Genomic DNA, 26,337 nt, shown 5'->3' with positions numbered 1-26,337 from the left:
TGGATGGTGATCCCAATGGAGTCCACAAGCTCAGGGTCGGCCGGCGCGAGCGCGACCGGCCCAATTCGAACTCGAAATAGGACCACGCCTGGCGCGATCGCAAAGAGAGCTTGCGACCAGTGCAAGTTTCGCAAGATCAAAGTAATCTCTCCCCCTGTTGCGCAGCATCGCGCACGCTAATTCCTCCCTGCAGTGCAGCTTGTCACAGCCGTGCAAGGCCTGTCAGTCGATGGGATTTGACTGCACATTCCTTCAGCCGCAGAAAAAGCGCGGGCCAACTGGCCAGTAAGTCATGATCGCGATACCAGTCTCGAGAGAAGTGCACTGACCGGGGTCTAGTCGCGTATCGCAAATTCGACAGCAACAAACGCCTATTGTCTCCAGAAGTTCCTCGGAACCATCAGTATCCAAACAAGATGCCTTTCAATACCATGTGCCCACGACCGAGACGGGTCAGTCTGTTCCGATGGCGGGAACATCCTGGGCGCCTCCTCACGGCGAAGTCACAATGCCTCTGAACGGACCAGCTGACCTGGCACCGACTGGCCCTTCGCCGACAGTAGTGGATGCTTGGGGGAATGAAACGTCGTCTTTGAATTCTAGCAGCAACGGCGCGGTGGGCTGGACCGACCGACCCGATGTGGAATATTGGCTTCCAGATCACCTGGGTGCCCAAGTCCCGGTCTTCGAGTTCCCTGGAAGCAACATCTATCTCAAACCGTCTTTGCCGTCTATCATTCAAACCGTTCCTGACGTGCCCGCCATGAATATGCCCCCGCAGGAGCAGCAGACAATGCCCTTCTCACCAACGGTGGGGTCTATGCAGTCCGAAAGCCTGGACGGAGGCGATGAATTCTGGCCAGCATCAATCAATGAAGCGAACATGATACCCTGGATCGACGTTTACTTTGACCGATTACATCCGACTCTCCCCGTGCTAAGCCGTTCTTCCATGTTCACTCGAATGATGTGTCAAGAGCATCGCAAGAATCCCCAATTCGGATCTATGGTGCTATCACTATGTGCTTTTTCTCTGACACAGCCGATTGAAATCAATGAACGGGCGACAACCTCGTCTCGTGCTACACAAGCCCGATCGATGATGCACGAGGCCACTAAGATGCGGAGCTGCTCCGACTTCGGCGAGCACCCCACTATAGAGGCTGTCTTGACAAGCTTCTTCCTCTTTGGTTGTCTATTTGGGAGTAATCAGCACAATGCCGCTTGGCTTCGGTTGCGGGAGGCTCTGGACCTTGCGTCCACGTTGGGACTAAACGATCCTAATTCATATCGGGATTTGTCTGGTGATGAGAAAGGCCAGCGATTGCGGACCTATCTTGTCTTATCAATCACAGAAAGGTACAGCCACAAACCTTTGAGCAGTGAATTACTTTGTGCTAATGACAAGCAGAGCCTATGCTCTTCAGCGGTTACACCCGGTAACATTTTCGGGCAAACCGGGCTTCAGCATGCGTTCCGTGCATGACTTCCTCCACCATGCAACACATAGCCTTGTCTCAGGCATCATCGTCCACAACGAAAAAGACGCCGAGGGCATGATGGGACTGGCACGATTAATGGAACTGTTCGATGCCATTGACGAAGATTTTATCCATTGTTGGAATCGACGCTGCGACATCACCAACGGCTTCTGCCAGAAATTCACAGAAACCAAGGCCTTATCCATGCACGCTAGCCTTGATCGAATCAGTCAGGCTGAGCGATATAAGGGCTACGATTGGTTTGAGCGGGCCAAAGGAGATCAAAATGACAACAATGCCCTGCTCGCCATGGGTCTACGAGAAACACAAGCAGCAGATGTCTTTGTCACCCAGAAATGGCTTCAGAATCGTGTCTGGCTTCTGTGCCTGAACCACGGTCTCCTCAGAACCCATTCCGAACGGCCCGAATTAACCTTTGGTTATGCGGTGTCCGTGGCAGAATCTACGCTTCAGCTTTGTCAGTCATTGCGACTGAGCTCCATGGAAGCTCATGGAATAGGACATGTAAGCTGACCTTAGATCATTTAAGCACTTTTACATACCTAACAAGTACCAGACCGAAAAGATGTATGATATCGCCATCGCGGCAACCGACATTCTTTGTAACATCAGCCCGCCCTACGGAACAGGAATGACGCCGTTGGGCAACTTCTCTGAAACAGCATCTGCAACATCCACACCGCAAAGTCTTGCGGAAGATTTCATGCTCTTGCTCAGCAGTTTCCGAGGAGGGAATCACCCGTTTTTGGAGAAGTACCAAACCCACCTCCGCTCGTTACAGATCCCGGGGAGTTGGTCTCAGCAATAAGTGGGTTGAGAGTGTGATCGTGTGTGAATAAATGATACCTGAAACAAATGTACAAATATATCTAAATGAAGTCAAGTGCTTGGACTTCATTACAAACATTGCTCTTGCATATATTAGTTAGCGTCAAGGCCGTCCCAGACATCAGCTTGTAGAAGGGTGGCTGGTATTTGGTCAGATTGCTCCTCGGTCGACTCTGCGAAGAATCGTACTCTGAAGCAGCGGTCTGACGGGTGGTAAATTCGAGTCGTAATAACTGTTCTGTCATTCACGAAGACTTCAAGCACACTTCTATCGAAGAATGCGCGCACTTTCAAAGTCTCTTCAGTCTCCTCCCCTTGTTCATTCACGGACGTGAATAGAGTATGGAGGGCAGACTCGTGTCCGTGGTTGATATCGGGGCTTTCGAGAGAGGGTCGGTGGATGGTGAATGTTTCACTGCGTGGGTGCCATACAAGAATGGTGCAGTGTTTGAAATCTAGAGACGTGTCAACGGTGCTATAGAGAGGACTGCCATAACTTCAGATGGGTACGTACCGGCGGTGTGAGCGATTTCAATGCCAACACGTTCACACGATTGACTAACCAAGATTTCGCTTCCAATTTCCCAGCGAGATGTCGTCAGAGGCAAGCAAGCATCAGAAGTCGAAGTGAGAGTTGGCCAAAGGGCCAACTGTGTAAGATCGTTCTTTATAGCCCCACGTCGAAGACGAGCAAGTCGTGGGTCTGGAGCGATCCCCAAAGTGTGGATAGTGAAAGTTTTGCCATCTGGGGTTGTTTCGATGCAAGTGATGGATTCCAATGATGAGCTACGCGCCTTCGTAACATTTCGCAATGTCATTAAATTAACCACCCTCGGCAATGAGATCATACCGCTCCATCCCTGACGATGACGAGGGCCATCGGGTAGATCCTCCTCAGTGACCCAGCCATATACAATACGCCGGGAGGTTTGAGGGTCCCAGAAGCCATTGGCAGCATATAAGCATCCATGGTCGAAGACACCAGCGAAGTCATATTCTGTCAAGACATGTTCGGCGCCCTTCTGTTCTTTGGATGCTTTCACGGACATCCACAGCTGACCTCGAGGGTCTCGCCTATGGCGCGCTTCACCGGGAATGCGATCTGAGCCTTCCGGCCGAAGACATCCTTCGACTCCCATCACGACGAAATCTCTGCAATCGCCAGAGTCATTGGTCAGGGTCATCAAATTAGTCACTTCCCAATTGACACCGAAGTCGCCTGACCAGCGTCCCGGACGAAAGTTGAGGCCAAAGTTTGTCAAAAGACCGGTGTATTTCCATTGCCGAAGGTCTTTGGGGTTGACTGAGTAGACGAAGAGGGTGGGTGTCTGGCCGATGATTCCACCCGAGATTAATCCGTATAGATTTGAATCTTGGTTCTGTGAAGCGGTCCCTCTATCCCAAGTTGTCAGGTACGGGTCTCTCCATCCAGTTACCATGAGATGGCGAGGTGGTCCTGGTAGGATCGGGTTGCAGACCTCTCGTTGCCATGTCTTGCCGCCATTTTTGGAGGTAGCTAAGCTAAGAGACTCGCATCCTGTGGTGTATGGCAGAGTATAATGGATAGGAAGTTGTCTCACTGAAGTATAAGCGACAGTGAGAGACCCTGTGTTCCCGTGGATATCAGTTGCACGCATACACCCAGTAAATACACCGCAGCGGTCATATTCCGCTGATGGCGTTAAAGCTGGAATTGAAGATGTTTCCCATGAGACTAGGTCGGAAGAAGTGGCATGGCCCCAAGACATGTTACCCCAGTCATTGCCATAAGGATTCCATTGGAAGAACATGTGGTATAGACCCGTCGAAGGATCGAAGCCAAGACCACAGGGGTCATTCTGCCACCCGCTTGGGGCGCTTAGATGGAAATGAGGCTTGGAGCGTGCCATCCTCGATGTCTGCTCATCATCGAGTTTACTGGCTGCTTCATGTGAGTGTTTCTCGTGAAGATGCCCGGCATCGACACCGCTGATAAGAACAGACATGTTCAAGGGTAAAAGTTTCACACGAGGAAATGCTTGAGTAGGAACAGCGATCGATAGATTCTTAAATAATCCGACACATCCCTTAGAAAGGTGAAGAAATTGGAATGCGACCGAATAATTCGCGGTGATCGGAGCTAAGTTAACAGCTCGGGGAAATCGATTGCACCATTTGATGCATGCTGATAGAAAAGGCAAGTCAGGTTGCCGATTCACGAACCCAACAGGAATATCTCGGCAGTGAACTGTCAGAATCTGGATTTTGCCGGAACTAGGTCGGAAGCAGGCTCGGAGCCATGCAGCATCCCAGCGGAAGATATTCGGCGAATCTCGATCGTGGAGAAAGGGAGGATCTGCACATCGACACTATTAGATCGACTTTTTGACAAAAGCACAGGAATACAATCCTTGGCGCCCTCGAGCCCAGGGGCTGCTCGGGCTCTGAGAAATTTCGGAGAAACTGTGCGTTTTAGTCAAGCGACGATCCGAGAGCGCGGAGAGCGTGGAAAAGTGGAAAAAGGGTGGAAATCTGGGGAAATCGACCTGCAGCTTCTCCAGCTTCTTTTCTCCATGGGGAAATCGGTCATCGATGGCATAGGCACCAATGGCTGTGGCATGGACTGAGTCCCTAAATAACCATGAAGGAGTCTCGACATTCGAGGCTTTCCCTCTTTCACACTGGCCATCCTTCCGAGCCATGACTACCGACAAGAAGTGCGACTCGGCCGAGCTCGAACATGTCGTTCATTCGGAGAAAGGGGCTGTCAACACCTTCCTCGTCCTGGTTTGCGTTGTATTTGGCGGGGCGTCATTCATGTTTGGCTATGACGATAAACTCATATCTTCTGTTGCGGCATTGACGCCATTCGTGAGTTTCTCCGCATGTTCCCTGAGGATGGAGATGTTGACTTGTGCCAGGTCGAGAAATTTCAAGGACCCAATCCAGCAACGGGTGAATATGCTCTTACGGCGCGCAACCAGAATCTAGTGATATCTGTCCCTTTAGTGGGCGCTGTGATCGGTGGTTTGCTGGCGTCACCACTGAACTTCAACTTCGGCCGTAAGTGGCCTCTGGTTGCTGCTTATATTTTATCCATTGGCGGTGGTCTTCTTCAAGTATTCTCACCTAATCTGGGAGCTTTTGTCGGCGGAAGATCTATCAATGCCGTTGCTTTCGGTATCGCCACTGCTACGGCCCCTCTCTATCTCGCAGAAGTAAGACTGATCCACCCGAGCCTATAGATCTACGAGGCTAATTTTCGTTCAAGGTTGTTCCGGCGTCTATGAGGGGCAGAAGTGTCAGTTCAATTAACATCTTGAACCTCACGGCCGGGGTAGTTGGCACCGTTATAGTCTGGGGCACCAAAAAGCTCGGTGGCCACTTATCATACCAAATTCCACTGGCTGTACAATCAGCTGTTCCTGTCATCCTTTGTGGGATGACAATACCCCTTCCAGAAAGCCCCGAATGGCTCATATCAAAGGGTAACATGGAACAAGCCCGGATCAATCTACGCAAACTCCGTGGCTTCAGCGACAAGCAAGTCGAAGACGAACTCAGACTCATGGAATTCTGCGAAAAGAGTAATCAAGAAATCCGCTTTGAAACTAAATTCTGGCATATATTCAAGCGAGAGCATCTCAGACGCACCCTAGTTGCGGGCTCCTTCTTTTCTCTCAACCAAATTTCTGGTATTATTTTGTCGACCACATACACAACTATCTTCCTGACACAATTGGGGATCGCTGATCCTTTTTCACTGACAATCATCTCATCCTGCTGTACTCTAGCGGGTACCATTGCAGCCCCATTCGTTGTCGACCGCGCTGGTCGGCGTCCGACAGCCTTCGTTGGCATGAGCATTTTACTTATTATAGATGCGGTGGCTGGTGGTCTCGCCTTTGACAGAAGCAACAAACACGCTACTCTCGCTATCGCCGTACTATCATTCGTGTTTAATTTCTTCTGGGCTTCCTCATTTTTCTCGTTATCGAACCTGATGCCCTCTGAGATGGCGACTCCGAAGCTTCGCCATCATACCATGTCCTATACCATCGCCTGCGCAGAGATCACTGCTGTTATCACTACACTTGTTGTGCCGCAGTTGACATCGGCGGATGCAGCCAATCTCGGTGCGAAGACCTATCTGGTCTTCGCCGGATGCATGACTGGCATTATTGTCTTCATGTATTTCCTGATGCCCGAAACTCGTGGCCGCACATTTGCGGAGATTGATGAGATGTATGCGGCTAAAGTGCCAGCTTGGAAGTGGAGATCTTACCGGGCCTCGATAGAAGCGCGGACCGGGAAGTCTGTAAGAAACACTTTGGGCAAAGAGATAGACATTGGGAATCAACCTTCACAGGCCAGTACATAGTCACAATGTCAAGATACGCCCTATTACATTCTCAGATGAATGCTTGTTACTAATTAAATCGGAAAGAGACAAGTAAGCAAGATTAATAATTATTGAGATCTAATTTGAGACACCTGCACGGATCATTCGAGATCAAAAGATAATAAGACAGCCCTGAAGTGGGAAGAAGAGATCCAAATGCAGTCGCCCGAAGTCACCGTCATCACATCGTATGCCATTCGCGGCAAAACACCAGGAAGGCCAGGGACATAAAAAAAGGCGCATCAACTCTCACCATACACCCGGGTTTATATGCATGGGTATCAAATCATTAAACATAGTGATAGCAAGACAGAGTTTACTACCGAGCGCGCCATTTCCAGAACTTCCAGCCCGTGGTAGCGGTCTTTCCGTCCCGTTTGTAAATACGCCAGTAGTATACTGGCACACCGGTGATGAGAAAGGCGACCACAATCAGGGTCTGGAGGGGCTCGGAGATGATGGCACGGCTTAGGAGGAACAAGCTGACGCAGCAGAAGATGATTGGGGTGGTGATCCATGTGCGGTAAGGACGTTCTAGATGTGGCTCGCGGATGCGAAGGACGATCAGACCGAGTACGGTGAGGAAGTAAAAGGTGTAACCAGCGACACCGTAGAAGGTGACCAGGGTGCTGAACTCGCCCATGACGATATAGATGGTTGTCAGGGTGGCGTTGAAAGCCATGGCATTTATAGGGGTGTACCCAAGTCTGGTTTCATCACCAAAAACGCGAGAAAGAGACTTGCGGGCCCACGAGCGTCGGCGGAGACGACTGCCCGCTGGGGGAGTCGGAGAAGACGAGGCCGAGAAGCCGATGTGGCCGAATAAAGCTGGAAGGTAGCCTTCCTTGCCAGCTGCATAGATAAGTCGGCCACTTGTAAAGGTGGTAGCATTCAAAGCTCCGAAACAACTAGCACCAACCACAAGAGCCAGAATGACGGCACCAACTGATCCAAACACTTTTGCTCCAAACTGGACGGCGATGGTGTTGCTGGATTCAATGGTCGAATGAGGCAGAACTAGGAAATAAGAGACATTGGCCATGAGATAGCACAGAATAACCAGCGGCATCGCAGTGTGAATCACGCGGGGCAAGTCGCGACTGGGGTTCTTGAATTCGCCGGTCACATAGTTGGTCTAGAAACACGTTAGTATAGTTTCATCACAAAACGAAAACGAAAATTGATTCCGTACATTGTCCCAACCATCAAATGCCCACAAACCAGCGTACAACGCGACTGCAAAGTCGGAGACTTCGGTATTGGTCCCCTCAAACCAGCCAGTTGTTTTCCATTCCTGGTTGGCGCTTCCGCTGGACGAAACACCTGTAATGGCTACAACGATACCAGTAACCGTGATACCGACTAGCGCAACGAATTTGAAGAGCATGAAGATATCACCGATGCGGGTGGCGATCTTAGTCGAGATACAGTTGAAGAGAGTAACGGCTAGAAGTCCTCCGAATGCAACACCCTTGTTGATCCACGGGCTGATATGTTCCACGTCGGCGCCGACGAATGCTCGCACGATGTATTCTCCGAAGATAATTGAAATGATAGCTGCGGAGCCAGGCTTCAACACCAGCACCGCGCACCATGTAAACAGAAAGCCCATCAAGTCGCCGAAGATCTTAGATAGGTAGACCTGCGAGCCTCCATTCAAAGGAATCGCACCTCCCAGTTCAGCATAGCTAGCTGCCCCAGTCCACGCCAGAATACCCGCCACCGCCCAAACAATGAGCGAGGCACCAGGGGACCCCGCGTTGGCGTTGACCTGACTGGGGGATGAGAAGATACCCGAGCCAATAATCAATCCCACAATAAGCGACAGGCCGTTCAAATAGGTAAGGGTTTTATTCCGCTCCAGCGAACCATCTCCTTGTCGGTCAAGTGCAGACGGGGTTCCTAGGGGCGCATAGCCGGCGGCTTGTGTTTGCGACAGTGGGAATAGATTGCGGCCAAAATCAAACGCGGAGGATATAGAGTAGGTGCTGTGCCCTCTTGGGCGGCCGGCTTCGAGGTAGACATCTCCGTCCTCGCCGGCTAGAGGATCTTCATCTTCGAGGGACAGTTTGCGCGAAGAAGAGATGCCATCGGGGGAGGAGGAGCGCGAGGAGCCATCGACAGAGGCGGGCGACGAGGAAGCGAGAGAAGCGAGCTCTAATGAGTCTCGCGGGGCAGTGAGGTTGCCATTTCTGGTCTCATGGGGGAATGGCATGCTTGACATTAGGGGCGATCGAGGTCGAGATCGGGCTCGAAGTTGGGGTTGGGGTTGAACTTGAGGTCGAGGTCGAAGTGCGATCAATGATTCAGAGCTGGGCTGGACTATGGACTGGTCAAAAGAGGTCGACAAGACACTCCATTATCCATCCCAGGTCTTGAAGAAAGGAAAAGGAAAAGTGAGGCCGAGGCTAGTTGCCAAGGGGTGTCATTTTATTCAACCGTCGATCACCCAATCGTCGCCTCCAAATTCCCCCGCCGCCTTTCTTCTCTTTGATCTTCCGGTCTTTAAATCCTTTGATTCTCGGACCATGCTATACACCTCATGAATCCCTCTTCTACATGCTGCAGGGTTCGCCCTGCTATAAGGCCCGTGACTTTGTCTCGACGCTATGCATCGACTTCTCCCCCCTAACTCTGCGAAGAACCGCTGGCTGGGAATCGTCCTCGTGAGCGCTGCGGCCGCCGGCGCCGGCGCCTACATTCGATCGCAGACTCCTCAATCAGGAACTTTGAACCCGGAAAAATTCACAAAGTACAGTCTTGTGGCCAGAGAGCCTGTGTCTGCGACGAGCAGCCTGTTCACGCTTCGCCCGCGATACCCAAGCGACAGCAACTACGACGTGTACGAAGACGCCTGGCGAACCGGGGTATGGAGTGTGATGTTCAAGCAACCCCAGTTGCAAATTGGTCGCGATTATACACCTTTGCCGACGACAGCAGCTACATCGTTAAGTGTAGACGAAGAAAATGAAGGCTACCTGCGATTTTTCATTCGAAAGGACCCGTTCGGAGAAGTCTCGCGATATCTGCACACCTTGAAAATAGGTGCGGATATTGAAATGCGAGGACCGCAAATCGAGTGCGCTATCCCTAAGGAAACGAATGAGATACTATTCATTGCTGGCGGAACGGGTATTGCTCCGGCCTTGCAGGCGGGATATTCCCTCTTGAGCCGTACGACTCGCGAAAACCGACCGAGGATACATATTCTATGGGCTAGTCGCTTGAGGGAAGATTGCATTGGCGGTGAGAGTGATACAGCCAAAGCTCCCTTGCGTCGATCCTGGTACTCGGGGTGGTTTGGCTCTTCCGAGAGCACTCCCTCCAGCACTCGGGCTGTTGCGGCAGTCTCCCCGAAGCAGGCCACTTCTCTCATTGTAAAGGAGCTAGAGGCTCTCAAATCCCAATACCCAGAGCAGATTACGGTGGACTATTTCTTGGACGAGGAGAACAGGTTCATTGGAAAGCAAGATATCTCCAAGCTCATCGAGTCCACAGGCCCTACAGATGGGTTGCGCAAGAGCAAAATGATATTGGTTTCAGGCCCTGAAGGTTTCATCAGCTATATGGCCGGTCCCAAAGTCTGGGCACAAGGACAGGAGCTACAGGGACCCCTAATGGGAATCATCAAGGAACTCAATCTCAAGGACTGGGGGGTGTGGAAACTCTGATTGTTTTCAGGTCATTTGTATCATAAATTTCTTTTCTCCGCATATAGCATATCTGGGGAGTTGTATTGAATAGTCGCAACTGCCCTGGACCTGAGCGTCCCATGTTGTCACCAATTTTCGGCAAGAAATGCCCAATTGAATCTTCATCACATTGATAATACAACTGCCACCAGGGCAGTCTACTGTCCAGTGGCAAAGTCCTCAAGGTACTGCACCAGCTTCTGCACGTTCTCCAGGGGAACTGCGTTGTAGTTGCTGGCGCGCATACCGCCAACGCTGCGGTGACCCTTGAGACCCTGGAGGAGGCGCTTCTCGGCACCAGCCAGGAACTCCTTCTCCTTCGCATCATTGCCGCCGCTAACACGGAAGCAGATGTTCATGCGGCTGCGGACACTCTTGTCAGGCACAACCTGGTACACCTGGGGGTACTTGTCCAGAGCTCCGTAGATGAGATTGGACTTCTTATCGGCAATCTCCTCCTGTCCGCTGACCTTCTGCACACCAAAAGCAGAGACAAGGTCGGCCATGACCTGACCGGCAATCCAGAGATTGAAGATAGGGAGGGTATTGTAGAGGGAGTTGTTCTTGGCAATAGTGGCATAATCAAGCACAACGGGGCCAGGGAGACCACCGATGTTCAACCGGTGCAGAAGCGCAGGCGGGGGAGTCGCGGTCTGAGGAGGAAGGAGGTCCTTGCGAACAATGGCAATAGTGATACCAGTAACACCAATGTTCTTTTGTGCGCCGCCCTGTGAAATTTGTCCGTTAGATGTGCTTGAGCAAGGTGATACTGGATATAACGTACGAAGATCACAGCATATTTGCTGACGTCAACCTTGCGGCTAATGAAGTTGGAGCTCATATCAGCCACAATAAGGCGCTCATCCTCCTCATCCTGGCCCTGTGCCTCAAGGGACTTGGGGAAGCTCTGGAACTCAACACCATCCACCGTCTCGTTATCGCAGAAGTAGACAAAGGCAGAGCCCTTACCACCCTCACGCTTGGTGGGGGTCAATGACCAAGTCTCCTCCGCGGGGATCTTACCGAACTTGCCCTCATTAGCCTTGCGAGCATCCAGAGCAACATTCACGTATTTTGAGCCGACGAGCTTGGTAGCTTCCTGCGAAGCCTTCAGCGACCAAGATCCAGTCACGAGATAATCGAGCTTCAGCTCCTCATTAACCTCCTTCTGGAGTCTTTGAAAAATCAGTTCATCAACCTGAGCCTTCTCAGCACCGGGGTTGGCCTTCTGCACATCCGCTTCAGCCCGGCGGCGGCGGCGCTCAATCCAGACAGAGACGAGGTTCTGTACGACAGCGCTGAACCCGCCACTGCCACCAGCCTGCATAAACAGAATCTCATAGTTGTCGGGGATATCAAGCAGGGTGGCTAGATTGGCCTTTGCGTCTTCGAGAATCTTGTTTGCGGTAGGCGAACGATGGGAGATCTCGCCGAGACCGAGACCACAGTCATTGTAGTTGACGAAGGCTTTCGCGCCAGCCTCGACGACCGGAGTCGGGAGGGGGGCTGGACCAGCTCCAAAGTAGGAGACTTCTTGCCGGCTGGGCATTTTGAGGTGTGTTGGATAGGGAAGTTGGGGTATCTCGAGCGTAGAAAGGAAGGTAAAAGGCAGCGGGACAGAAAAAGATCTCGGGTGGACCGCCGCACCTTGGTGGATCAACCTTGGAGTCACCACTGCAATTGAGTCACTAATATTATTTACCGTACGGACATTACCCGGTCTACAATTTCATTCCAGCCCGTTCACTAGAATATTTTCTTACGTCCATGTGGACAATAAACGGATTTTGGCGGCAATGGCGGGGTATGAGTCAATTAAGTGCAGGGTATTAGAGAAGCCATCACGAAGGCGTTGGACGAAGTTCAGCATAGAAACATAAGTTAGTCAAGCTATGTAATGGCACAGGGCATCGAGTTCTTTCAGGTTCAATACTGAATCTCAGTTTCGCAAACATATTGTTTCAATAATCGGTAATAATCTCCGTATAACATTCAATTCCAGTACCTGCCCGTGGGGATGCAACAATAACTAGATCATTCCCACCACCATTATCTCATAGAAGCGGAGCCACTTAGATTACATTGATAGAGTCAATTTAAGAGCCTGAGAAAGTTTAGATAATGGTACTATGGTATCGATTACCATTTTATTATTTGATTCTACTACTCAACTTCTCCTAAATGGCTATTTTGGCCTTTAAATGCACCAATTGGCCTCATACTCCAAAAATGAAGCCGACATCGGCGGATCGGACGCAAACACGTGATATATGTTTGCACTGTTTGCCATCATTGACCAATGATGAGAGCGATGAGTCATCGCCGTAAATATCGCTGCTCATTTGCCGGACGACTGGGGGGGTTTTCTTCTCTGCTTGGAACTTCCTAGATCTTTGTATCTGTATACTTGGACTTGAGTCGGTGGGCATAATGACTGTAAGTTTCAATGCACCCCGAAAACCTCCCCTGAATCCGACCCTAATTCCCAATGCAGTCCCGATTGATGCCGTCCACCAACTCTGGCCGGCGCTGGGCTATGCGCAGCCCGGTCCCCAGATCCATGCGTCGAACATTCGCTACCTCCCGCGTCATCTTGAGCCAGGCCTTCCATTCCCAGCTGGATGACCCTGCTGCCGCCGCCCTTTTCTCGTCGCTGCGGACCTCTAAGGCCACACCCCAAACCCTCACCGAAAAGATTGTACAGCAATACTCCGTCGGCCTAGCCAAGGACAAATTTGTGAAGTCCGGCGACTATGTCACCATCTCTCCCCATCGCTGTATGACCCACGACAACTCGTGGCCCGTAGCACTGAAGTTCATGTCCATTGGCGCTTCCAAACTGCACGACCCGAGCCAGATCGTCATGACCCTCGATCACGACGTACAGAACAAGTCCGAGAAGAACCTGCAGAAGTACCAGCAAATTGAGAGCTTTGCTAAGCTGCACGGTGTCGAGTTCTACCCGGCCGGCCGAGGAATTGGTCATCAGATTATGGTCGAAGAGGGATTCGCCTGGCCCGGTACATTGGTCGTGGCCTCGGATAGCCACAGTAACATGTACGGCGGTGTCGGTTGTCTAGGTACCCCCATTGTGCGTACCGATGGCGCCAGTATCTGGGCGACTGGTAAGACTTGGTGGCAGATTCCCCCGGTGGCTAGGGTCAACCTATCCGGAGTTTTGCCCCCTGGTGTTACTGGTAAGGATGTGATTGTTGCTCTTTGCGGACTCTTTGGCAAGGATGACGTTTTGAACCACGCTATTGAGTTTACCGGTTCTGAGGAGGCCATGTGGAGTCTCTCTGTAGACGACCGTCTGACCATTGCCAACATGACCACTGAATGGGGTGCTTTGTCCGGATTGTTCCCTCTTGATGGCGTTCTTAAAGGCTGGTTAAAGGCGAAGGCTACTACTGCCGCTATGGGCTTGGCTGACGGTCCCTATAAGACCAAGGCCGCTGAGCGATTCACTCACCCCATCTTGGACGAGCTCTTCGCCAACCCTCTCATTGCGGACAAGGGTGCTAAGTACGCCAAGGAGCTCTACTTGAACCTATCTTCCCTTACCCCTTATGTGTCCGGTCCCAACTCGGTCAAGGTCGCGACTCCTCTTAGCGAGTTGGAGGCTGCCAACATCCCCGTCAACAAGGCCTACCTCGTCTCTTGCACCAACTCGCGTGCATCAGATATTGCTGCCGCGGCCCGTGTGTTCAAGGAAGCCGCCGAGAAGAACGATGGCAAAATTCCTAAGATTGCAGACGGTGTTCAGTTCTACATTGCTGCTGCTTCTATTCCCGAGCAGATCGCCGCCGAGGAGGCCGGTGACTGGCAGGTTCTTCTCGATGCCGGAGCTACTACTCTCCCGGCTGGCTGTGGTCCCTGCATTGGTCTCGGTACCGGTCTGCTCGAGCCTGGCGAGGTTGGTATCAGTGCTTCCAACCGTAACTTCAAGGGCCGCATGGGTAGCACCGACGCCAAGGCCTACCTGGGCAGCCCCGAAGTCGTTGCTGCCAGTGCCCTGAGCGGAAAGCTCTCCGGCCCCGGCTGGTACAAGTCCCCTGAGGGCTGGACCGGCGTTGTTCGTGGGGAGGGTGACGGCATCAAGGAAGAAGACCGCATGCTCACCATGGACGAGCAGCTGGAGAAGATCATCGGTCAGCTCGATGACATCGTGGCTGACGGCGAGAAGAAGTTCGCCCCTGAGCCTACTGCTGACGCTGCGGTGGAAGAGGCTCCTTCCGAGGGTGCCTTGACTGATGTGTACCCTGGGTTCCCCGAGCGTGTCTCCGGCGAGATTGTTTTCTGTGACGGAGATAACATCAACACCGACGGTATCTACCCCGGCAAGTACACCTACCAAGATAACGTCCCCGTGGAGACCATGGCCCAGGTCTGTATGTCCAACTACGACACCGAGTTCTCAACTCTCGCCAAGCCCGGCGACATCCTGGTCACTGGCTACAACTTCGGCTGCGGTAGCTCTCGTGAGCAAGCCGCCACTGCTATTCTGGCCAAGCAGATCCCTCTCGTCGTGGCCGGTAGCTTCGGCAACATCTTCTCGCGTAACTCTATCAACAACGCCCTGATGGGTCTCGAGATTCCCCGCCTGATCAGCCGACTCCGCGAGACCTTCGGCGATGACAAGGCGCTTACCCGCCGTACCGGCTGGACCCTGACCTGGAATGTGCGTCGCAGCCAGATTGAGGTGCAGGAGGGCGAGGGCGGTGCCAAATGGACTCACAAGGTCGGCGAGCTGCCCCCAAACGTGCAGGAGATCATCGCCAAAGGTGGCCTGGAGAAGTGGGTCAAGAACGCCATCGAGGCTTAAATTTGAGTCTTTAGTCTGAGATTGAGTCTTGGTTTGCCCCGGAATGCGGCGTTTTTGACGTGATACCCGAGCTTTGGTTTATATAGACGCAGCCTGCTGGGCTGAAAATAGTTTTTGGGACTTATATAGGACCTGTACAAAAGAATTGAATTCATTTGCATCATAACAAGATCCTATCAAGCTTGAAAATGACCCACAAAGAGGACCCTGTGGAGTGGAGAGCATTAACAGCCACCAAAGAAATGCCGAGCTTAAGTGGACTCCTGTTGCAACATGTCATGAACTGGAAGTACAGATATGACACTAAGCTAAATAATGCAGAATTGTGTCCATGTCTACACAGGAACCTTATATATCGCGTTCAGCTGGAATGCACCGCCTCAGCTCCGCCCCGAAGCTAGTGCAGGTGCACCCCCGCTCTGTGCGCCATAAGCAGAAACATCCCCCAGGACTGAATCCTGGGATACTCCCGCTCCCGTCATGAACCATGGATCCGGTCACTGCCTTTGGAATCGTCTCGGGGGTGTTCAGGTGGTGCAGGCCATCGCTTCAACGGTGCATGATCTGAACCAGCTATACGGGAAATTCAAGGATGCTGACCTCACCATCCAATCGCTGATCCAAGAGCTGAGCTGCATTAGTACAGCTCTAACCGGCCTGAAGGAATGGACGCGCACCAATGGCACCGATGGACCGTCGTCTGACGAATACAACCGAGACCTGGCAGTCGCCATGGAAGGCTGTCGGGTCGTTATGGAAGTGGTCTCCCACGATATATCACACTTGGTGCAAGGCATCCACGAGGAACAATTCACCGGTTTCCGCGCTCGCATGCGAATTGTATGGAGCGAAGAAACCATGAGGGGGCACCAGGAGAAGCTCCACGCTCAGGTTAGCGCTCTGCAGCTTCTGCTACAAGTCTGTCAATGGTGAGATGATCGGACCCAAAACAATGGCGCCTGAGTACTAAATTTTATAGCCGCTCATTCACGGAACAAATGAGGATGCTCAGAACACCGAACACTCGTCGAATAATCCATAGAGTCGCGGATGACACTGCTACTATATTGTCGGCTCGCGGATCGTCATACGCGACAAGCGTCTCGCAGAGCCGTCGCCAATCAATCAGTGCCCGGTCTGTTGATTTCAACCAGACATTGGAAGAGTCACCGGTGTATCAATGGGCTCAAAAACAGCGAGTGTCTACTTTTGCAACGGTTGAGACTCCTCCGACTGTCCCTAGCAGTAATCGGAGCCCGTTTACCAATGAGACGCGAAGCAGTAGCCCAGCAACCAGCAATATGACTATTCCCTCGTTGAAAATATCTCCACAGCAGGAAGGCAATTATGTTGTACCAAGAAGTCCATCCGGACCAGTGCACCATCCAGTGCATAGTAAGAGCGTGTCGATAGGAGATGTTTCGCGTCGGCCAAACCTGGGCAGCTTGCAGAGACATGTCTCCGACTCAAAAGTTCCATCTCGATCATTGCGACGATCTGGATCCACATTGGACAAAATCAAAGGTCTCATGGGACGCCCCAGTACTCGGACCGCTTCAACTTTGAGCCCGTCTCATGGGGCCTCACCTAGTTTGTCCAATAGCTCCGCTTCTGGCAGAAGAAGGCGTCAGCTAGGAGCCGATTTCAACACCAGCATTGACCTCACCTCCAAAGACGCAATTTTCTTACCTGAAATTGTCAAGGCAGCCCAATCTGGTACTCGAGAGGACATTGAGCGGCTTGTAATCCAGGGCAATGATCTGGAGGTACGAGATACGACGTGGGGCAGGAACGCTCTTCTCATTGCAGCACATTGTGGCAAAGAAGATATAGTTGATCTGCTGCTGCGCAATAATGCACAAGTCGCCGTGACTGATGGATCCGGCTGGACAGCACTTCATCTCGCCGCCTCTCGTGGACACTACGGTGCTGTGGAGCTTCTGGTGGTAGAGAGCGATCTCATGGAAGTTCAAACCCCTCGGGGCGAGACTGCGTTGCGCATTGCCGCGGACTACGGCCAGGCAGACGCATTACTAGTCTTGCTCAACTATCATGCCCAGGTGAATGCTCGAGCAGAGAAGCAACTCACTGCTCTTCATGCAGCTGCAAAGCGAGGAGATCATGAGATTGTGTGGCTTATGGTTCGTTACGGTGCCGATGTGGAGGCCAAAGATGGCACCATGATGACGGCTCTGCACTATGCTTGCAGAGAGGGCCACTTGGAGGTCATGAAAATTCTTCTGGACAACAAAGCAAACATCGAAGCACTTGGAGACGATCGCAAAACACCCTTGATATGTGCAGCCGAAGCTGGAAGTTCGCAGGCAGTTGAGTTCCTTCTGAAGCGAAAGGCATCTTCTCGAAAAACCGACGATACAGGTATGACCGCTCTCCACTGGGCTGCTTATAATGGCCATGAAGAGACCGTCCGGATCCTGAGTGAGAAGAAGAAAGTACTACTTGACATGGCCAATGAAAGTGGCAGGACAGCTCTACACTTGGCAGTCATGCAGTCCAACTTCGCCGTGGTGGAGTTATTACAACGCAAAGGAATGTCCCTTGACAGACGCTGCAACACAGGTCTTACAGCGCTTCACTATGCTTGCATGGCAGACAGCTTCGAAATTGCAAACCTCCTACTTCTATCAGGCGCCGATATTGAGGCGGCGGAGTCTCAGCATGAGCAACGTTCTTTGCACATTGTCGCATCTAAAGGATCAATCCATATTCTAGACTTGTTGTGTGACAAAGGCGCCTCTCTCAATGCTCGAAACGGCGTCGGTGATCGGGCTCTTTGCGTAGCAAGTCGCTACGGACACACGGCCACTGTTCAAAGGTTACTTGATCGGGGATCGCCGCTTTCAATGAAGTTCGAGACTAGTCTTCGCGAGGACTCTCCTCTATGCCTGGCTGCTCAGGGAGGCCATTTGAATTTGTGCTCCCTTTTATTGAATCGGGGTGCATCAGCTTTGAAGAAAGACGAGACAGGATGGCAACCATACCACCACGCTGCACACCATGGCCATGCAGATATCTTGGAATTTATACTATCTCGCAGTAACATTCTCGAAACAGGGAAGACTGATCTCATGAGCATTCCTAAGACGATTGGATGGTCACCTAGTGTTTCTGAGGATAAGAAGATTGAAGTCTTGCAGCTACTGAAGCAGACTTTGAATCCTGCCAATTCATATACGACATCTTCAACATCAAACTCCACTCAAAATTATTTTCAACATCCTTCACAAAGACTAAGTCAACATCTGGATCAGCCTTCTGTCAATTTGCCGGCACAATTCCCCACACATTCGCCAATGCCTCAAGCATCAAGTCCGCACCATTCAATAACAACAGCGTATAGACCGCCGGTCTTTCACTATTCTATTCCCATCCCTACTGCTTATGAAGCAGACAGCTCCACTCCCCAAGAGCTTCCAGGAAGCTTGGACCTGGACTCTTCGAGTACACGTTCAATAGGCCCAGAGAATACACCAACCAACGTTCATGCCGCACTTGCTCGCGACATTTCACGCACGGGTATTCTCAAAACGAGACAAAGCAACGAGCCAACAGCTCCTTTAACCAATGATCGAATTGCCGCTTTGGCCAGGGAGACTCAAGGAACGCCTGGGTCACAATCTCAACAGCACAGAGGAAGAAGAAGCCCAACAAGATTTCCAAGTCACAATCTGCCTCGAGTTCACGCAAATTACTCGCCAATTTCATTACCTCCACCTCCATCTCCGTCTATACATCCACCACAATCGTTGCCATATCGCACGGGAAATCAAACTTCTCTAAAGATATCGCCTTTGAATTCGGAACGGTTTGTTGAGATATCGCAGATCCCAGGATCGCTTCTGGCAAGACAGTATACGGTGTCCAGGACTGGCTCTGAAGGCCTTGATGAGGGTCGATACGATGATAGTTCTGATACAGACTCGATATCTTCTGTTTATACGGCGCCCGAAGGGGAGGAGCCCGGGATGCCGACACATTTGGAGAGCCATGAAAAGGTCACGCTTGTTTGAGCATAGTTCATAATTACTTGATCTTGCACTGATAGTTGAATATAGGTAAGCAAAGTACGTGATAATATTGCCCCCGATATCCTTGTTCCCGATTCAGATCATAAGATGACCTTAGTCTCCAACTTTTCAATCCCCGCGAATCGGATGTTTCGAGGTTGAACTTATCATTTGCTTTCCTTGTGTTCGTTTCAGACACCGATAATTTGTGTTCGTTTCAGACACCGATAATCATAGCTTGTTACCTGTCGCCATTCAGGTAGCACTATTATAGAATTCTGTGCCAAAGGTTCTTGACTTGAGCCTTGAGCATTGAATCGGATGACTGCATAAGAGGGCAACAGGCCATGGAGTCCTCGGTGTGGGCGTACAATCTGGATAAGCAGTCGAAGCAATAATCGCAATGGTCACAGAAGAAGAGTCTTATTGTGTGAGTGGTTTAACGGCCGTGGTCCATGTTACGCATGAACTTGCAGCTTACCTGGTTTTAGTCTCTGGTCTATGTTCTTGTAAGCAGGAGCTGGGCCTGTTCAACCAAAGTCGACAGTGATTTGATCTTCGATGGAAAGGTTGATAGGGTGGTGTAGAAAGAACTGAGGAACAGAGAAAAGATTCTCGATAGGGCTATATATTTGTGATCAAAACTGGGTTAATATACATGAAGGTTCAAAGAGGGGCCCAGGTATATGCGTGTCTAGATGTAGTTGGATTCCTTTCAGTTTGGGTTCGAGTCTTCGGTCAAATTATCAATCATCGAATATTGCGGAAAATGTATTGCGCAACAGAATGCAGACTTCCAGAGCGTTGCAAGGCGGTTGAACAGTCCGGGGTGTCTCCAACATGCTGGTAGAGACTTGACAGGTTAACAAAGCTAGAGTCACAATTCTCACAGCAGAACATTCCGTCGTCATTGATGAAATTGTTTAGGTGGTAGCTGTGATTTACAATCTCAGAAGCCAGCCCATTGACTTCCTGAATCGAACTGCAGCGGCTCCGCTCAAGATGCAAGAGAACAAACGACAGTCTAGCAAAGCTTCTATCGCAGACTGGGCACTCCAACTTTTTGACTGCATGAGATTTCATGTGCTATATGATCAAAACATATCAGTCAGGGATTCTATTAGGCGGTGGGGGTATCTGACTTGGTCATGGCTGTTTTGGCTATCGAAGATCCGTAGGCATTCCTCGCAGGCGAAATGCTTAGATAACAGGTGCTCTCTAAGGCCAAAATTGGTACGGAAGACAATATTGCACTTTCCATTTCGACAGGGGAAGTGGACATCATCACAGTGCTCATCTAGCTGCGAACGACTGGCAAAGTCTGGGCGGTGATCGCAAAGAATACAGATTGAATGCGAACTAGATAGCTTGATATGATTCTGCTTCGCATGCTCGGTCAAAAAGACACGTTTGCACCTTTCGCACCATTCATGGGCGCTGGTCGAGCGACAATGGGCCAGGATGGCCGACTTAGAGTGGAACGATCTGAGACATGGTTGGCAGATATAGGTTTCATGATCGCAAACCACAACGTAGCGACCAAATACTGTAACCATGATAGCCGATGGCCTGTGGCTAAGAGTACCTGGTTGGCGATAGAGTGAAGTTGGGAGTACTGCCGGAGGTGTGAGGCATGAGGTGTGCGGTGTGCGGTGTGCGGTGTGCGTTGGGCGGTACGTGGAGGTTTAGTGGGAAGGCGGCCATGGAACATGGAGCTTCTAGGCACTCCAAACATACACATATACAAACATAGAAAAGCTGAGTACCTGTCAATTTGGGACCAGGATTGGTTATTGTACATCACTTCTCGCTCAATGATATTTCGATTTCTCCAGAGCGTCGATCTGCACTTTTGGACTTGTCAATACCCCCACCCCCCTATCCTCCAGGTACTACATGGCATATGGGTTTTCCACGCGCGGTAAGTTTCCATTGAGAATCAATAACCTTCGACCTCATACGCAAGGGTTTCGAGAATGTACTGTCTCAGAGACTCGAGATCATCACCATTGCCTGTGGGTCGTAGTAGATATGAGCAATCTTTGGTATCTTCAACATGTTGAAAGAGACCAGACAAACGGCGAAACTTGCTATCACAGTTCTGACAGTAGAACGAACACTCAGACAAGTCATCGGGTTGACAGTCGAAGTGGCCCTCTTCGTACCCGTTTATCAGGCCCTCGATTCGATTGATTGGAAAGCAGCGACTCCGTTCAATATGCAACAGGAGGTACGAGAAGCGGCAAAAGTCTTTGTCACAGGCTGGACATTCAATGTTCTTCTCCTCGTGAACCTTCATATGCTGCAGTGATACGATAAGTGTTAGTCGGTAGCTCGCTCCAGAGGAAAAAGATCGAATATCTTACATGAAAAAGGCCGTTGTCACCTTCGAAAGATTGGAAGCATATCTCGCAGCCAAAATGTGAGGAGACGGTATGGTCCCGGAGCCACCTCGGTGTGTAGCAAGGAACATCGCATCTGTCACACATACAATGGGCAAGAGACTGGTGCTGCTTCAGGTTCTGGTAACTGGTGAAGTCATGGTCACAAACGTTGCAGAAGTTATGGCTGAATGAGAATCGGAGGTGGGCCAGCTTGGAGTCCTCAGTCACAAAGACGCGTTCGCAACTCTCGCACCAGTCATGTTTACCGGTGTTGCGACAGTGGGCATAGATGGCTAATTTGGAGTAGAACCGTCTATCGCAGATCCCGCAGTTGTAGTTGCCATCATCGTCAAGCAGCACGTAGCGGCCGAAAACGTGCGGCATGCTGAGCAAGTGCCTGGAAACCCGGACTTGGCTCTTGACGGAGTTTGATAGCAGTGCAGAGTGATGGGATAGGCCAGAGTGAAGATGAGAACTGGATGGGAAGGGAAGGCATAATAATGGGAAATGATCACGCACAGATCCAACGGAGTTGCGGCGTTGAACAACAGCACGGATAAAGAATGGCAGTGGCTGTTTCATCATCTCGTTAGTTGACTTATTCAACTCGCGGCGAGGCCATTCGCTGCGGAAGGACCCTAGAAATCAACAATTCATTCTACTTTACTCTTCTATCGACCTACTTAGGCCCGTTTTTCTATCCACATCAACATCACTTTTCAGTCTCTTCAGTATCTGAAACATCGTGGTCATAGACTCTGACATCTTGACCCAGGAGATAACCTGGATACACCTGAACGAGCTGTTATGTTATACCTTGTCTTCCGGGTGTATCAGAAGAGGTGTTTGAAATGAAATACTGGAATGCAGCAAATTGATGTTTAGAAGCCCTTCGGCCAAGCTTCTAGAAATAGCTTGGGGTGGACCAAAATCACAATACCTTTAGGACCTCTTAGATTATCTTCTCGATCGGGCTGTACGTACCTAGGTGGTGAGTGAAATCCATCCGCTTTCGATGGCTCCTAAAACGCCTCCATTATGCGCATATTCCTAACCGGGCTCAGGCTCTGCGCTGTACAACTTCAACAAAAATAGCCAACTATACCTTGTATCAAGATCTTGATTTCAGTCTGGATTGATTTTTCATGCCGTTGGGGTCTAAAATGAGGGGTCTCGCTTATTTAGCCGAATGTGCCGGGTTTAAGTAGCTCCTCTCCAATAGAAGTACCGAGGAATAAAGATAAGCAAATCTTCATGTAAAAGATACATGCTGCAGCTCCAAAGAGTCGCAGGGCTCGAAAGCCATATGGTCGAGCAAGGGTCTATTCATAGATCCCACGCGGCCCCCACTTCATCATGGCGTCCGAGCTAGACTACCTTGAGTATGTTGTAGGCCATGAATGCACTTATCAGTAATCAACTCAGGTCAGCGCGTTGAATTGTTGGACTGTTCATTGCACTAAATAGGCAAACAAATACAATCAGCCACGCGAACTGGCCCTTGAGACGAAACAACCCCCCTGACGATACTACAGGGGCGCAACGTGGGTTTCTTATTTCTATTCCATTAATAGCCCCGGTGGTTCGTGAAAGCCTCATGTCCAGGCCACGTTGATAACTAATACACCCACCACCGTAGGACAGAGCACCCGGCCACTCACTGCTATTCTTAGAAATCTGACACAGAGTTCCAGCCTTAAGACTCACACAATCTCCGACAACCAATAAGCTACTCTTCCGGTATATTAGTCGTCCCAGTCGCTTGGTCAGCTAGCGACAATAGGATGAATAAGTGAATGCGCCACACCTCAGCCGAAATCCGTTGGAAGCATGTTTCAACTTCAAACCCGCAAGAAGCGCGCTTCATCAGCTGAAGATGGCCCCATGTGACCAGAATTTCTAGTGTCATCAAAGGCACGGTAGCATTTCTATACTATCATGCCATCACGCTATCACCTACCTAGCTAGCGAGGCGTGCCGGGTTCAGGCGGAGTCCCAATTTGGCTATCCTCAGCTTGCTGAAAGGTACTGAAGCTAACGATCCCGAGATATGAGTCGGCCCTGAGTCAGACATGCGGGCGCCCAATTCTTTGGTCGGAAATGCCTCTCGAAGTTCGCCCGAATGGGGAAGATTATGGAAGTTTCTGGGTGCCTGGATGATTCACGGCCACGGGGACTCTTACATCAAGGCAGACACTTGTTTCGACAGGCTGATATAAATACCTTAGGTTTGGTCCGTGGTCATGATCTACAATTCTTCAAGCCTCACTCTCAGAATATAATACATTGTTGGTATCTGGTATCCACCTCTTGCTCTATCTCTTCAGCATTTGAAGAATCTCGCTCTCGCTATCTCGACAAGTCTCTCACAATGGGTCGTGGAGGTTATAATTCCCCTGCCAGCAAGCCGGAAGAGACCACCAAGCCATCCAACTGAATCCCTCCAGGCTCGCTGTCTCGTGCATTCAGGCCGTGACGGAAAAGTGATGGACTGCAACACCCTCTACTCCATGAAAGTGCTTGGGGATGACCCAGCATAGGCCCGATCAAAGTCGATTCATCCAATTCACAGTACGTGGATAATTTCAACATGGATGAAGCCACTGGTGGTTCACTTTCCGACGCAGAATCTGTACGATAAAAGTCAACTCGCCATCCACGGAATCGCAGCAAAGACAAAGGACAACTCACTTCTCGAAGACAACACCCAACACATCTTCGACATCTCCACTCTCACCCTTGCCGGTGATCTTGGCCAGCATATCTGCTGCAAAGCGCAGGTGCTCAGCGGCCGTGACGATGTCAATCTCACCGTCGATGGAGGCGAACTCGCTCTCGGAGGGGGTAGACTGGGAAAGGAAGTCGTCGAGGTGATCGAGGCATTTTTGTAAATTCGAGCTTTGCCGATGTGTCACACCCAATGAATCTTCCCAATACGAGGTATCATATTGGCCTTCTCCGTCCATACCTAGTGGCGATGCGATATGCTCGAATGTTGAGATTAGCCCGCGTAGGAATGCTTGTAGATGGCCTGGGTCGGTCTCAGAGGACAAGGATCCGCGTTGCGCTCCATTGCAGGAGATGGCGAAGACTCGTTCTCTTGGGACAGCAGGGAAGACATCGCGGATAGAATCCGTCAGAGCCGGAAGTTCGTGTCTCTCCGAGGAAAGCTTGTCGCATTTGTTGATAGCAATCACCAGACATTTGTCTGCCTTGACACATTCATTGACCGCATCTAGAACCTCAGGTTCCACGAAAAGCCGAACACCCTGTGTCGTCTCTTCTAACGAAACAACCACAACGACGACATCCGACTCCAAAGCCCTAGCTCTCGCCCTTCGAATGCCCTCCTTCTCGACAGCTCCCACAATCGACCCAGGCTTCATTCCAGCTTCCGCACGGATTCCAGCCATATCACCAAGCTTACAAAACCACCCACCCAAATCAATCCCAACATCAACAATATCCCTCGTCGTACCTTCCTCGGTACTTACAATAGCAGCCTCCTTCCCAACAATGCGATTAAGTAGAGAACTCTTCCCGGCATTAGGCGCCCCCAAAAGCGCAACCTTGATACCATTCCTCAACAATTCACCCCTGGAAGCATTCTGAATATGAAATCCAATCTGCACCTGCAGATCGCGCACCTGGCCCGCAACGGAAGAGACTAGCTCCTCGGTTGACTCGTCAAAATGCTGATCCTCCGAGAAATCAATCAACGCCTCCAGCTCGCCGCGCGCATACAGTAGCTGCTGCCTCCAGAGCTCGTAGCGTTTCAGCAAAGCATCACTTGCACCACGCACCGCCAATCGACGCTGCTGCTCGGTATCAGCGGATAGTGTATCTCCTAGAGCTTCGATCTGCGGGAGACCGAGCCGATCATTCATAAAAGCGCGGCGCGTGAATTCGCCCGGTTCGGCGTATCGGACTACCGTGTCTGGGTGGTTTATGCTTGCAATGCCTGCAAGTACGGCTTTGACGATTGCCGGGCCGCCGTGGATATGGAGTTCTAGGACATCTTCGCCTGTGACTGTTTTCGGGCCAGGGAAGTAGAGGACGAGAGCGCCGGCGTCTAGGACGCTATTTGGGGAGGCCGGTTTTGCTGGGTCGTAGAGGGTGCGCAGGGCGGCAAATCGAGGCTTTGGGAGGGGATATTTCGGACATAGTGCTTTGTAGATCTAGTATGGTTATGTTGTTAGTCTGGTTTCGCGTGACAGATGAATCTTCGTGAGAACGTACCGAAACACATGCCGGACCAGATACCCGTACGACGGCAATGGCTGCTCTACCTGGTGCTGTTGATAAAGCATAAATTGTAGAATCTGCATCTAGCATGAAAAGCGAGGGGGGTGTCGAGGAGAAGCTTCTAATGTGTCCGGGAGTCCTCCGCAGGACCGGCGTTTCGGAGATCAGGACATGGCGTGGGAAGGGCGACTTATCCTGATCAGCCACTCTTGTTGAGTGCCGTGATGGGCGCGGCGGGGCCCAACGCAAGACTCGAGATCTTAAGGCTCGCATGCGCAATTATTATCTTGTTTGAAACGAGTTGGAAATGTTGAACAAGTTGTCGCGATAGGCGATAATGATATCGATAAGGCACACGTGACTGAGTTCAGATTGTATAAGTAGTTACAAGTCGAAGATAGTAGATTGAAATGTTCCCGCCAGTTTTCACTATGATGTCTAATTAAAAGATC

At 50.8% G+C, this 26,337-nt stretch overlaps 10 protein-coding genes across 10 annotated transcripts; 5 read left to right on the top strand and 5 right to left on the bottom strand.

The window, feature by feature from the left end:
• Positions 1 to 15: 15 nt before the first annotated feature.
• On the top strand, positions 16 to 2,310 carry N7443_000652 (CeGAL family transcription factor; the record flags this gene model as incomplete). The annotated part of the gene is made up of 5 exons (XM_056880708.1): positions 16 to 141; positions 194 to 285; positions 340 to 1,359; positions 1,412 to 2,006; positions 2,059 to 2,310. 5 exons carry the CDS (start codon positions 16 to 18, stop codon positions 2,308 to 2,310), a joined length of 2,085 nt encoding a protein of 694 aa, XP_056745946.1.
• A 113-nt stretch (positions 2,311 to 2,423) lies between these two features.
• Positions 2,424 to 4,315, bottom strand: N7443_000651 (glycoside hydrolase family 32 protein; the record flags this gene model as incomplete). The annotated part of the gene is made up of 2 exons (XM_056880707.1): positions 2,424 to 2,785; positions 2,845 to 4,315. The coding sequence occupies 2 exons, from the start codon at positions 4,313 to 4,315 to the stop codon at positions 2,424 to 2,426; spliced, it is 1,833 nt and encodes a 610-aa protein (XP_056745945.1).
• Positions 4,316 to 5,009: 694 nt separating this feature from the next.
• Positions 5,010 to 6,690, top strand: N7443_000650 (uncharacterized protein; the record flags this gene model as incomplete). Its single annotated transcript, XM_056880706.1, has 3 exons — positions 5,010 to 5,180; positions 5,231 to 5,527; positions 5,581 to 6,690. The coding sequence occupies 3 exons, from the start codon at positions 5,010 to 5,012 to the stop codon at positions 6,688 to 6,690; spliced, it is 1,578 nt and encodes a 525-aa protein (XP_056745944.1).
• Positions 6,691 to 7,030: 340 nt separating this feature from the next.
• N7443_000649 (putative amino acid transporter) lies at positions 7,031 to 8,935 on the bottom strand (the record flags this gene model as incomplete). The annotated part of the gene is made up of 2 exons (XM_056880705.1): positions 7,031 to 7,846; positions 7,904 to 8,935. The coding sequence occupies 2 exons, from the start codon at positions 8,933 to 8,935 to the stop codon at positions 7,031 to 7,033; spliced, it is 1,848 nt and encodes a 615-aa protein (XP_056745943.1).
• A 385-nt stretch (positions 8,936 to 9,320) lies between these two features.
• Positions 9,321 to 10,382, top strand: N7443_000648 (cytochrome b5 reductase family protein; the record flags this gene model as incomplete). Its single annotated transcript, XM_056880704.1, has 1 exon — positions 9,321 to 10,382. One exon carries the CDS (start codon positions 9,321 to 9,323, stop codon positions 10,380 to 10,382), a length of 1,062 nt encoding a protein of 353 aa, XP_056745942.1.
• Positions 10,383 to 10,561: 179 nt separating this feature from the next.
• On the bottom strand, positions 10,562 to 11,952 carry N7443_000647 (O-phospho-L-serine:2-oxoglutarate transaminase; the record flags this gene model as incomplete). The annotated part of the gene is made up of 2 exons (XM_056880703.1): positions 10,562 to 11,131; positions 11,188 to 11,952. 2 exons carry the CDS (start codon positions 11,950 to 11,952, stop codon positions 10,562 to 10,564), a joined length of 1,335 nt encoding a protein of 444 aa, XP_056745941.1.
• Positions 11,953 to 12,891: 939 nt separating this feature from the next.
• Positions 12,892 to 15,228, top strand: lysF (homoaconitase LysF; the record flags this gene model as incomplete). Its single annotated transcript, XM_056880702.1, has 1 exon — positions 12,892 to 15,228. One exon carries the CDS (start codon positions 12,892 to 12,894, stop codon positions 15,226 to 15,228), a length of 2,337 nt encoding a protein of 778 aa, XP_056745940.1.
• A 480-nt stretch (positions 15,229 to 15,708) lies between these two features.
• Positions 15,709 to 19,259, top strand: N7443_000645 (ankyrin repeat protein; the record flags this gene model as incomplete). The annotated part of the gene is made up of 2 exons (XM_056880701.1): positions 15,709 to 16,157; positions 16,208 to 19,259. 2 exons carry the CDS (start codon positions 15,709 to 15,711, stop codon positions 19,257 to 19,259), a joined length of 3,501 nt encoding a protein of 1,166 aa, XP_056745939.1.
• Positions 19,260 to 21,195: 1,936 nt separating this feature from the next.
• On the bottom strand, positions 21,196 to 22,024 carry N7443_000644 (uncharacterized protein; the record flags this gene model as incomplete). Its single annotated transcript, XM_056880700.1, has 2 exons — positions 21,196 to 21,593; positions 21,748 to 22,024. The coding sequence occupies 2 exons, from the start codon at positions 22,022 to 22,024 to the stop codon at positions 21,196 to 21,198; spliced, it is 675 nt and encodes a 224-aa protein (XP_056745938.1).
• Positions 22,025 to 24,327: 2,303 nt separating this feature from the next.
• On the bottom strand, positions 24,328 to 26,158 carry N7443_000643 (tRNA modification GTPase; the record flags this gene model as incomplete). The annotated part of the gene is made up of 2 exons (XM_056880699.1): positions 24,328 to 25,818; positions 25,880 to 26,158. The coding sequence occupies 2 exons, from the start codon at positions 26,156 to 26,158 to the stop codon at positions 24,328 to 24,330; spliced, it is 1,770 nt and encodes a 589-aa protein (XP_056745937.1).
• Positions 26,159 to 26,337: the final 179 nt, after the last annotated feature.

The sequence above is a fragment of the Penicillium atrosanguineum genome (assembly GCF_028827265.1).
Source record: "Penicillium atrosanguineum strain IBT 20685 chromosome Unknown utg000001l_segment0_segment0, whole genome shotgun sequence".
NCBI classification, from domain to species: Eukaryota; Fungi; Ascomycota; class Eurotiomycetes; order Eurotiales; family Aspergillaceae; genus Penicillium; species Penicillium atrosanguineum.
The sequence above is the reverse complement of the archived record's forward strand: the minus strand, read 5'-3'. Positions and strand labels throughout refer to the sequence as shown.